This window comes from Zingiber officinale, chromosome 7B (assembly GCF_018446385.1).
Source record: "Zingiber officinale cultivar Zhangliang chromosome 7B, Zo_v1.1, whole genome shotgun sequence".
In the NCBI taxonomy this organism is placed as follows: Eukaryota; Viridiplantae; Streptophyta; class Magnoliopsida; order Zingiberales; family Zingiberaceae; genus Zingiber; species Zingiber officinale.
The window spans coordinates 6,335,212-6,348,429 of record NC_055999.1 but is presented as its reverse complement, the minus strand read 5'-3'; the positions used below and the strand labels follow the sequence as shown (position 1 = coordinate 6,348,429).

The window sequence follows — 13,218 nt, the reverse complement described above, 5'->3', positions numbered from 1 at the left end:
AAGGTACTTTATCAGGGACACTTTACTAACAAGTATTTTCATGGAAAGCTTTGAGAAGCATGCTCATCTTGGGAAGCATGCACGCGTGCTACCGAAGCTCTATATAAAGGGAGGTCCAAGCATCGACAGAGGTATGCGAGATTCACTGTTTATGCTACAGTCTTCTTGTTGCTCCGCTTCATTCTTCATCGTCGGTGACTGACTTGAGCGTCAGAAGGTCAATGTCAGGGACTCCTTCCTAGGCTCGGCACTGACGTAGTCTATGTTGCAAGTTTAATGAGCACATATGTTTTTGTAGAAAATTCCATAATCAACTGTTCCTTTAATATATCGAAGAACTCTTTTTACAGCTTCCCAATGGTTCGAATAAGGTTTTTCCATAAATCTGCTAATCAAACTTACTGCAAACATGATATCAGGTCTAGTGGCAATAAAATACATCAGGTTCCCAACCAAGCTACGAAACATCGTTGAATTCACCATCTTTCCTTCGCCAATCTTACTTAGTTTCAAACCTGTGATGCAAGGAGTTGAGATTGGATTTGTATGTTCCATCTTTAATCTTTTAAGAATTTGAGTTGTATAAAATTCTTGCAAGATAAAAGTTCCTTCTCTTGATTGTTGAACACTAATGCCCAAAAAATGACGCAACCAATCTAAATCTGTCATTTCGAACTCTTTCATCATAGAGTTCTTAAATTTTGTCAATATCTCCAGATTATTTCTAGTGAAAATAAGTTCATCAATATAAAGACTCACAAGTATAAAACCACCTAGAATTTTATTTGAGATACAGTGTATGTTCAAAATGACATCTTTGAAAATCATATTTAATAAAATAATCATTAATTCGGTCATACCATGCACGGGGGGATTGCTTCGAACCATAGAGAGCTTTTCTGAGCTTATATACTTTGTCCTTATCACCTATTCTCACAAAATTAAGTGTTTGTTCAAATTTTTTTTTTTTTGAAGAAAACCATTCAAAAAGGTTGATTTGACGTCCATTTGAAATAATTTCCAACCATTTTGAACAGCAAGTGCAATAATTAATCGAACTATATCAAGTCTAGAAACAGGATCAAATACCTTATTGAAATCTTCACCTTCTTTATGTTTGTAACCCTTTGCAACCAATCTTGCTTTATATTTATTAATGGAGTCATCTAGATTTGTTTTAGCTTTAAAGATCTATTTCACACTAATCAGAGATTTGTATGGTGGCAAAGTAGTGAGCTCTCATGTACTATTTTTCTCAATAATGCATATCTCATCATTCATAGCATGAATCCATATATTTTCTTTTGATGCTCTTCATATGTGATTTGATCTTCTCCTACAAAGAAAGCAAAATAAACTTGATTTGCCATATTTACCTCTTCAATTTCATCATAAATATCTCTCAAACTTCTTGTTCTTCTTTGTGATGGTAATGGAGATATATTTCTTTCAAGAATATTAGGTTGCAATGATGAAGAATAATCTTCAAATTCAAGAATTTCCCAACTTAATGAACCTGCCAAATCTGAGAAAACTTAAGAACTTTTTTCGTCAAAGCGGACATCCCTGCTAATCATAATTTTTTTCCTTTTTGGATTGTAAAGTTTGTAAGCTTTGCTTTTTATTTTCTCTATATCTAATAAAAATGTACTTTTCAGGCTTGTCATCAAGTTTAGTTTTTAAAGCATCGGGAATATGAGAATATGCAAGACAACCAAAAGTTTTTAAATGAGTAACATTTGGTTTCTTTCCATATCATGTCTCATTTGGAGTAGAATTTTGTAACCTTTTTGTCGATGATCTGTTGATTAGGTAGACGACACAAGAAGTTACTTGAGCCAAGAATTCAACAAATAAATTTTCTTCTTCAACATGCATCTAATCATGTCCATGATTGTCCTATTTTTTATTTTCGCGAGACCATTTTGTTGTGGCATATATCGAGCTGTCAATTCATGTCTAATATCATGGTTTTGACAAAATTCTTTAAATAAAGAAGATAGGAATTTACCTCCTCGGTCACTTCTCATATTTTTTATTTGATAGTCAAAAAAACTTTTTCACTTTCTTTTGAAGACTTTAAAGCAAGAGCGAGCTTCTGATTTTTCTTTAACAAAATAAATCAAAGTTTTTCTAGTGTAATCATCAACAAATAATAAAAAATATAAGTTACCTCCAAGAGCTGATACACGCATAGGTCCACAAATATCTGTGTGGACAAGTTCCAAGGGTGATTGTGATTCCCACTTAGATTATATGAGAATGTCTCTCGATGTTGCTTTCTAAGCTAACACTCTTCACAGACTTCACTTATCCCATCAATTTTAGGTGTAGGATCGAAAAGCGCTAGAGGGGGGGAGTGAATAGCGCTCGTAGCTAATTCGTTTGTTTCGATTAGAACACGCAGCGAAAAAAATAAACAATGCAAACACCACAAATTTACTTGGTTCGGAGCCTGTGACGACTCTTACTCCAAGGTCCGCACGTAAGAGTGCTTTCGATAGGTAATCATTATAGCTTCAGAAATATTACAAAAGAATACAACAATTAAAGCACTGCCAAATATTATACCGACAACAAGGAAATTGAAAGTTTCTAGTCGGCGGAGTAGAGTTAGGACTTCGCCGATCGATTTGTTAACGGCACACGAAAGAAGGATTGCAAGTATTTGATGTTCTTTAGCTGTTGCTCGAACCAGCCTTAAGTAGGTTGTTGAGGGTCCTCCAGTAGCCAGAGGAGGCGCCTCCAGCCCACCAAATATGCAGCGTTGATAAGCTTCTGCGTCTTCGCTGCTTATTTACCCGAAGGCGCCTCCAGGTTCCATGGAGGTTGTCCTCCATCTAGCGTTCAAGGCTCCTTTCATCTCCTTGGAAGGCGCCTTCGCGCCTTGCTACGTGCGGCTTCGACTAATGCACCCGAGGCGCCTCCAAGCTCCATGGGGGGTGCCTCGGGCACTATTCATCCGAGGCTTCTCTTGTGCAACTCCCTTCCTACAAGGCATATTAGTCCACAAACAAAGTATACCCTGCAAAATAAAGTTAGCACAATAAAATAAGATAAATTTAGGTATTTGATAGTCACCAAACTGTCCGGTTATGACTTCGGATTTTCTCCGGAAACCCTAGGTCGAACCGACGCCTACTGTTCCCTCATCGGAGAACATGTCCTCACCTACTTCTCTCAGGAGAGTTTACCTACTGCTAGACCAATCCTCCAGAACGACTGGACTTTTGCTCAGCATCCGAAGCTTCCGGTCTTCATGCTAGACGTCCGCTCCATGACTCGTCTAGACTTCCACCCGGTTCGCGACATAAGGATTTCAACCTAGAGTCCCCGACTATAGGATTTTTGCCCTAAGCCTTGACCCGCCAAGATTTTCTGCCTAGGGTTACCACCCCCAAGGTTTTTTCACCTACCTAACCGCAACTAGAACTTTTCCTCACCTAGGGTTATCACCCCCTAGGACCTAGGGTTACCACCCCCTAGGGGTTCCACTTGTCTAACCGCAACTAGGACTTCTGCCTAAGAACATTTAGGACTTTCCTGCAATCTCATTCAAACTCGTTAGACCATAAATAACCTTAACTTTGAACCCTTTAACATAATCAAAACTCAAGTTCGATCATCGGATGCTTCCCGCACCAACATTAGTAAGTCCTCGAACAATATTTTGGCTTGCTAACTCCTTCAAGCTTTGAAAATTCAGTTGCCCAAATCTATCATGCCACAACTTGAAAATTTCTTCATTAGTAGTAAGATAACAAGAAACATTTATAATATCAAGTTTGAGAGGAAATAAGTTATTTGAGCCCAAACTCATCTTTATCACATAGTAATTTTTCTTCTTCATGGTATAATACTTATTAGAAAAATAAATATCAAAGCCTTTTCTCAATAAATGACCAACACTAAGTAGATTACTCTGTAAACCAAGAACATAAAATACCTCAGGCATTTTGTCAATTTTTCCAGACTTTGTTTTGAAAGAGATTTCTCCTACTCCTTCAATTTTGTAGGACTTAGCATCTCTAATAGTTACTTGCCCATGGTTAGCTTTTTCTAAGGTTGAAAATAAGCTTTTATTACTAGTCATATGCCGATTTACACCGCTATCTAAATACCAAATATTTTTAATATTTCCATCACTAGTAATCAGTAAAGTTTTAGAATTTTGAGGTTCATTTTCATGTACTAATTCAGCTTCACATTTTTTCTCCAGATATTTTTCCCAACAATCATTTATTTTATGTTCTGACTTATAACAATAATGATATTCAATATAAGGTTTTGTACCTTTGTAATTTCCACGTCCTCTTCCTATTTGGAAGTTGTATGAAAATTATTTCTCCTCTTTTTAAAACTCTTCGTTCCCTTTCTCTTGTGACTATTGGTAAGAAAATCTGTCACCTCTTCTTTGATTCCAACCTCTTCCACGTCCACGATAAGAGCCACGACCTCCCATGTGAACTGGGATTTTAAAGCTTGATTTGAAGAAGAGATAAGATGATTTCATTGAAAGATTCTAACCTCATAAGCTTCCAATCTTCCTTGCAAACTTTCCAAGGACATTAGTGAAATATCTTGTGATTCTTCAATAGCGACTACCACATGATCAAATTTGTTTGATATGCTTCGTAAGATTTTCTCCACCGCCCTTTGGGTCTCCATGATTTCTCCTTTTGATGTCTAATTCACAATAGAACTGGTTCGTGTGAAGTACTTTGAAACTTTTTCATTGTCTTTCATCTTTAATTTTTCAAAGTATACTCGTAGAGATTGTAAGCATACCTTTTTCACTTGGTCTTGGCCGAAATAAGTTGTTTGTAGAATTCCCTTACTCTTAGAGCACTCATTGCTTTTGAAATCCTTTCATAAATTAAAATTTCAAGTGCTTGATAAATTTGAAAAAAGAGTTTTTCTATCCTTTTGCTTCTTATTCTTCAAAATATTTCTTTGCGGTTCGGTTAATGGATCTTCCTCCTCTGGTATTCCTTCTTCAATAACACTCCATAAGTCTTGTGATTGAAGGCATAATTTCATGAGAGTGCTCCAATAATCAAAATTTTCACCATTGAATTGAGGTACAAGAGAAACGAGATTGTTGGCCATTGCTCAGATACCATATTACAAGTAGATTTCCCCAAGGAATAGAGTATATTTAGAGGAGGAAGAAGAATAAGATGAAACCAAGTTTTTTTTTATTTTTATTTTTACTACACTACCAAAACAATACATGTTCTTCTCCTTTTATACACATTTGAATGCCTTGTAAAACACACCAACATTAAAGAAGACATTAAAGACAACGTTAATTTTATGATTCTTTGAAAACCAAATTTATTATAGGAAACAAGGAGTTTTGTTAGGAAGTTTTATTATCACTTAATCCTCAACATGCAGGAGATTAAGAGGAAAAGATTTTTCTTAGAAAGCTAACTTTGGTTTAATTAATCCATCATCGTAGACATGAGATGATTTTTTAAATTGTTGGTACGATTGTTCCTGGATCAAAGTTGACTAGTTTGGTTTAAGCTTGAATTTTGATGTTTGACGATATATGGAGATTGCAGATACAATTATCCATCAGAGAGAATGTTAGTGCAAGTTTTCTCTGGTCAAAGGTTGACCAGTTTGAAGTGAGAGAGTAGTCAAGTAGGTCAAGATTGATCAGATACTTGACTGAGAAAATCCTAAAGGGAGGTTAGGCAAGGACAAGACCAACGAAATGATTGTCAGAAGAAGAAAAATCAAGTGGGTCAATGTTGACCGGACACTTGCTGTAGAAAGTCTCGGTGAGTGAAGTCGGGTAGTGGGAAAATCCTAGTGAGTGAAGCTAGGTGGTGAGAAGTCCTAGTAAATGAAGCCGAGCAGTAAGGAAAGTTCTTGTGAGTGAAGCCAAGAAGATGGAAAGTCTTGGTGAGTGAAGTGAGACAATGAAAAAAATCTTAATAAGTGAATCTCGATGGTGAGAAGTCCCAGTAAGTGAAGTCGGACAGTGAGGAAAGTCCTGGTGAGTGAAGTCAGGTAGATGAAAAGTCCTGGTGAGTGAAGCCAGGTAGTGGAAAGTCTCGGAGAGTGAAGTCGGGTAGTAGAAAGTCTTGATGAGTGAAGCTAGGCATTAGAAAATCCAGGTGGATCAAAAGTTAACCAGACACTTGGTGTTTGGAAGTCCAAGTGGGTAATGGAGGACAGGACACTTGACACAAGGAGAAAAATCTGAGTGGGTCAAAGGATTAACTAGACACTTGGTGGAGAAGTCCCAGCAGGTCAAGAGTGATAGGATGCTATGCAACGAGGAATCCTAACAGATCACGATTGATTGAATGTTGGACAAGGAATCTTAGGACTCGGGTTTAGGAGCTAGGGTTGCCAATCGATTGGGATAATCTATTTGGCAGAGCTTAATCGATTAAGCTTCAGCTTAATTGCTAAGGCTCAAAATCGTGACAACATGAAGCTTAAGATCCTTTCTGTGAAGAAATAGAAAGGTGTTAAAGCAATTACCTTAATCGCTTCAGCTGTGGTAAGTGATTAAGCAGGGAAGCTTAATCACTTACGACCTTTCTCACAATCTTAGCAAAAATGAGCGGAATTGATCAGGTTAATCGATTTTGCCCCTCTTAAGCGATTAGAGTAATCGCTTAGGTTCAAAAATGTAATCATTCTGAACAGGTTGCTGATGTGGTAATGGCTCAGAAGATTCTTAAGCGATTAAGGCGCCCAAGGTAACCCTAGAAAATAGTTTTTTCATAACTATTCTCAAAAGAGCTTTCAACGCCGGTTCTTGAGATTTAGGGGAGACAAGTGATGTTACATTTTCACCTTCAAAAGGTATTTCAAAACAAGAAAAGCTCAAGCAAATCAAAGTTCAAAGTGCTAAGTCGTGTTTCAATTTGTATTTGTGTTTATTTCTCTATTTTGAATTGTATTTTTATTCTTGATCTTGTATGAGACTTCTCCACCTTCCGATTAATTTTTAGAATGAATTTTTTCATAATATATATGTGAGAGAGGAATAAATCCTTTGATTAATTATCATATTAATATTAAAGAATTCTTCATTTTAAATATTTCATTGCAACTTATCTTTATCGAAATAAGAGAAAGTATTCATTCCTAACTCTCATCGATCCCAATAAAGATTTGGTCAATATTGCAGGGGTCGCATCACATAAACTCAATAGTTTTGAAGACAATTCTACCTATTCCATATTCCATACCATTTATTTTTTTTACTGCATCAAAATTTTATTAAAATTCTTCTGCGTCATATAATAAAGTAGTGCATATTTATATTCACGCCGTTTGTACCTATATAGTTATTATTTATAATTTTGCAGAGATGCATATTGTGTTCTGCCGTGCATATTTATAAATTACCATTAAATAATATTAATAATTAAAAAAAATAATTACATTATTAAAAAAAAGACTTAAAATAAAAAAATTATTAACTTTTAAATTAAAATTAAAATAATTATATTAATTGGAAATTAAAAATAAAATCAAAAACCAAGAAGAAGTGGCTCCCAAAACCTTCTTCCCCAATATGAGGGAGCTCCCTCCCATTATGAGAGGGAGCTCCTTTCCATATGTCATGTTCACAATGAGTGATCTTATTGTGGATGCTTTAGAATTATTGTAGGAGATGCCCTTATAATAAGATGATCTTTAATATTAATAAGTAAAAAAATTGGTTATTAAACACAAAAACCATTGCCTTCTAATGAATTTCTGTCTGCAATTCAATTAGGGAATTTACTAAAATATATCCTTAATATTTTTTTTTACTGAAAAAAGCTCCATCATTATTTTTTCTTTAAAAAATTTCTTTTTTAATTTGCTACGTAAAAGACGTTCATAACACAAATTAATATGCAAATTAGTTTATCCTAAAAGTTTTAAAATTTTAAGATGATGATAATCATGCGTACCATCCTTTTCATTTGTATATATATTATTCTTTTTTGCCTTTTAAATCATATAAAGATTTATTAAGTTTATTTGATAATTTTGAAAATCTTAAATTCACGGCAAATGATACATTTTTTATGGGTCCTTCCTTTGCGCATGTTTTATATTTTTTTTTTTAAAAAAAATAAACTTTTATGATCATCAAATATTTTCAAGTGAAAAATCGATAATGTTTAAAAAATAATAATTTATGCCAAATCAACGTCATTGTATACTCGTATTTGTATATTATTTTTCTTTATATTTTAAACTGTCTTCTAATTAAATGTATATAATGATCTTAAGAAATCAATACACTCTAGCTCTTATAGATATATTTATACGATCGTCAGGCTATAGTATTAATAAGATATTTAGATTGTGATTCAGTATTAACAATTTGAACTTTTGTTATAATATATTTATAAAAAAAAAATTCTCTAAATAAAAGTACAATTAAAAAATATTAGATTTCTGGACTGATCGTTACGTGCAATATCAATTATAATTTAATAACTCCTATAATATGTCCGATATATATATATATATATATATATATATATATATATATATATCAACATATGTTCAAGTTAGGTAAAAAAAATGTTTTCTAAATTTTGCCCAAAATTAAATACTTTTTGGAAAAAAAAAATCGATGGTGAAAAGAAAAAACTCTACACACTCGCAAGATTAGTAATGGTGCAACGAGAGTTTCGGTCCATCAAGTATTTTTTTATTAAAAATGCTTAATAATTCAAATAAAATATTTAAATAAAAAACTGCTGTTTGTTGATCTGCTGTTGGTAAAATGCCAGGTTTTATCCGAGCAATTTCGAGGAAACGAGCAGACGCGGAATACAAACGTAAGATGAACGCGTCGACACGGTCCCGTTCGAACCGCTCTTATAGATAGAGGCCTCTTCTTCATTGTTCCCAATTCCCAAATCCATCAGCTTCCCCTTCTACTATTCTCCTCTGCCTTCTATCCGGAGTCGAAGCCCTAATTTCTTCTGCCATGGCGTACCGGACGCTCGAGATCACCCTGATCAACGCCAAGGGCCTCAAGGAAGTCAACCTCATATCCAAGATGGCCGTCTACGCCGTCGTCTCCCTCTCCTCCGACTCCCGCGCGCGGCAGCGCACGCCGCCGGACCGCGAGGGCGGACGCAACCCCACCTGGGACTCCACCCTCCGCTTCACCGTCCCCGCCGACGCCGATCTCGCCCGCAAGCACTTCCTCAACATCCTCCTCCGCACCGAGCGCACCCTCGGCGACCGAGACGTCGGCGAGGTCCGCGTGCCTCTCTCGGAGCTGCTCTCGGGCGCCGGAAACGGTGCGTTGTCCGCCCAGTTCATCAGCTACCAGGTCCGCAAGATGACCTCCGGCAAACCCAAGGGCGTTCTCAACTTCTCCTACAGGCTCGGCGAGCGCATGGCAGCGCCTGTTCCGGCGACGGGATATCCACCGCAGTCCGCAGCCTATCCGTATCCTCCTCAACCCGCGCCAAAGGCCGATGAGCCTGTGATGGCGTACCCTGTAGGTACGGGCTATGGAACGCCGCCGCCTCCGTATCCGCCGGCGGTCGGTTATCAGCAGCCGCAGGCGTACGGGTACCCACCATCGGGGTACGGGTACCCGCCGGCAGGATACGCTTACGGGGCAGCACCACCTCAACCGCCGAGGAAGAACAGGATGGGATTGGGATTGGGGGCGGGGTTACTCGGAGGCGCACTCGGCGGGCTTCTGATCGGAGACATGATATCCGATGCTACGTCCTACGATGCCGGTTACGATGCTGGATATGACGACGGCGGTGGCTTTGATTTTTGATTCTAGCTTCTAGACGTGTTTTGTCCGGTGTCTCTTGTAGGCTTCTTTGGAAGCCTTGTACAGTAGTTCTTGTTGGAATATTAGTGAAAACTATGGATTGCGCGCAGTGTACATGTTACGGTGTATATTGGCTTTGTATGATCTGCTTAAAGAGTGTATGATTTCAGCATTTTGGATCAGAAATGTGATATCTCAGACACCAGGGTAGTTTAGTTTAGGGGGGAAAAATGATTAACCGTAATGTCCAATCTGAGATAATCGGTTTAATTTTATAGAAATTTTTTATAAACCAGGAAGAAATATTAATGGGCTGTTTAGAATATCAACAACTTTTGATTATGCGTTTCATTTGTAAAATTTTTTTTTATAAATATGTTCTAGCTAGGAATTGAATGTGGTACCCGGTTAAGGGTATTTTAGTTTAGCACTCTTTGCGCAGGAGTATATGTCAGAATGAATACTTATATAAATAAATACCAAACGGTCAATCCATGTGGAGGTGATGATTTCATCATTTTGCCCCCTTTGATTATGTACGATTGAAAAAAATTTAAATATCTCCATAATGATATGATATTGTCTATTTTGAGCCTAAGTCCTTATTATTTTGCTCTTGGGCTCATGGTTGATATCTTTTCTTTTATAAACTCATAATTTTTTCCATGTGTGTTTCAATGTGGAACTACACCCCAACAATCCCCTCTCAAACAAAGGACCATAGAACGTCCGATCCTCGACCCACCGGGTCTTCCTGCCCCTCGGTCCACCTGACCTGTAACGATCCAAATTTCCTCATTTGGAGTTCTAATAGTGGTTAAAAATATTTAGAAATACTTTAGAAATATTATAGAGATTTTTAGAAATTTTTAGAGTATTTTTAGAGGTTTGTTTGATATTTTTACTAAACAAAAGAAGTTTCGACAAAAAAATATCTAAACCAAGATTCGAACTTGAGACCTCCAGCCGAACCAAGCTTTAAGCGAGTCCGGCTGACTAAGTGTGCAAGCAATCATTGCTGATTAAAAAATTCATATATTTAAGTAGTAGAAGTTGATAACATAAAATAATAGAAAGAAAAATGTTGCAGTCGAGACTTGAACCATGGGCCAAGCCTTAAGCAACGCGCGACTAACCAAGTGTTCCAACGAGCAATGCTGAATAAAAGAATGAACAAATTTATTTAAGCAGTAGTTAATAAATAGGAGAAAAAGAGTTGACTGAGGAATCGAACCCGCAACCTCTGATTTAGCAAAACCACGACTGACCAAGTGTTCTAATAAGCAATGCTAATTAAAAGAAGGAACGAAATTTATTTAAGCAGTAATTAATAAATAGGAAATAAATAGGAGAAAAAGGGTTCGGCTGAGGAATCGAACCCGCAACCTCTGATTTAGCAAAAACACAACTGATCAAGTGTTCCAGCGAGCAATGCTAATTAAAAGAAGGAATGAAATTTATTTAAGCAGTAATTAATAAATAGGAAATAAATAGGAGAAAAAGGGTTCGACTGAGGAATCGAACCCACGGCCTTTGACCTGGTCAAAGATTTGGCTGACCAAGAATCCAAGCGGCATTTCCGTTTAGAAAAAAAAGAACAATTTATTTAAGGAGTTAACAGAAATACTAGGTTATAAAAGGGATAAGTTAGGAGAGGGTTTTATTCCGATGTCCTAAACCATTCTCTCCTTCTCTTCTGCGTACGACGGCGGAGCTCGGGCAGAAAACAAAAGGGAGTTAGGGCATCGTCTCCGGCGGTCGGCCAAGGTCCTAGAAGCCCTTCTTGTTCGGTTGTGAGTCCAAGAAGCAAGGTAAGTGCTTCCTCACCTGCAGTAGAGTAGTTTCGGATTCATGTGTTCTTGATTTCCAACGCATGCTGCAAAGATTAATGATTTTGAAGATTTCCTGTCGTGAGTTTCATAAAGAAGATGAGAAGAGGTTTTAATTAATTTGAATATGTGGTTTAGTTTATTCCTTATTGTTTGATTGGTGTTGTTGTCATGAAACTAAATTTAGTTCATTTAGATTTGGAAAGAAGTAAATTGTTTTGTTATGCAGTGAGCATGAGACAGATATCATATTGATTATTTTATGGGAAGAGAATGCATAAATTTAAGAGAATATTAGATTCAGAAAAGATGATGATCAAATGTTGATGACGTAAATTAAGGATGGAAACTTTACTTTCAGATTTTTGATGGTTTAGCATTGGAAGATTCAATTAGATCTCTAGTAGCTTAATTAGATTTGCAGATTTTAATTAAGTTTATAGTGCAGATTTTTGGTGGAACTTGTAGTGCAAATTTTTGGTGAAATTTATAGTGCAGATTTTAATTAAGCTTATAATGCAGATTTTAATTAAGCTTATAGTGCAGATTTTTATTTAAGCTTATAGTGCAGATTTTAATTAAGCCTATAGTGCAGATTTTAATTAAGCTTATAATGCAGATTTTAATTAAGCTTATAGTGCAGATTTTTATTTAAGCTTATAGTGCAGATTTTAATTAAGCCTATAGTGCAGATTTTAATTAAGCTTATAGTGCAGATTTTTATTTAAGCTCATAGTACATATTTTAATTAAGCCTATAGTGCAGATTTTAATTAAGCTTATAGTGCAGATTTTTATTTTTATTTAAGCTTATAGTGTAGATTTTAATTAAGCTTATAGTGCAGATTTTATTTAAGCTTATAGTGCAGATTTTAATTAAGCTTATAGTGCAAATTTATTTGAGCTTAAAATGCAGATTCCTTTAGAGCAGATTTCCTTAGAGCTTGTAGTGTAGATTTCTTAAGAGCTTATGGTGCAGATTTCGTTAAAGTTTATAGTGCAGATTTTGAATTGTCTAGCATTGCAGTCTTTGATAGTTTAGCATTTCAATTTTGATTTGTTTAGCATTACAGAATTTTATTAGCTTTGTATGCAGATTTTTGCTTAAGCATTTCGATGTTAGGAGTTATTTAAACATTTTAGTTTTTAAAGAAGCCTTCTTTTATTAGAAGTATTAACAAGTGTAAGAAAGATAAAGAAAAGAAAAAGAAAGGCCAAGACCTTAAGTAGATCCCAAAGTCAAGACTTTAAAGATTTTGGCACACAAAGTGCTTAAAGAAAATGCCGAGGCATTATATATTAGAAGTAATAAAAGATAACAAGTATTTTACTTTATTTAAGAGGCTAGTACCCGACTTCCGAGGTTGTCGTTAAACAAATCCAGGTGTCCAATTCCGAGGTCTTGGCCCTGGTAGACCGAGGTCTGCTCTTTTAGGATTGATGGCTCGCTACCCCAACCTATTAGGGAATGCACATAAGATGATACTACGCCTGGGCCCAAGAAGAAAGTTGATTATTATTTTGAAGTATTAAAGTATAAGTTTTAAACAAGTGAAATAAAAAGAATAAGTTTTTAAGCAAGTGAAATAAGATTCAGAAGGTGTTTTCC

General features: G+C 36.1%; 1 protein-coding gene across 1 annotated transcript; it reads left to right on the top strand.

Annotated features, from left to right (window-relative positions):
• Positions 1-8,874: 8,874 nt before the first annotated feature.
• On the top strand, positions 8,875-9,895 carry LOC122005186 (protein SRC2-like). Its single transcript, XM_042560134.1, has one exon. It carries the CDS (start codon positions 8,969-8,971, stop codon positions 9,782-9,784), a length of 816 nt encoding a protein of 271 aa, XP_042416068.1. The 5' UTR covers positions 8,875-8,968; the 3' UTR covers positions 9,785-9,895.
• Positions 9,896-13,218: the final 3,323 nt, after the last annotated feature.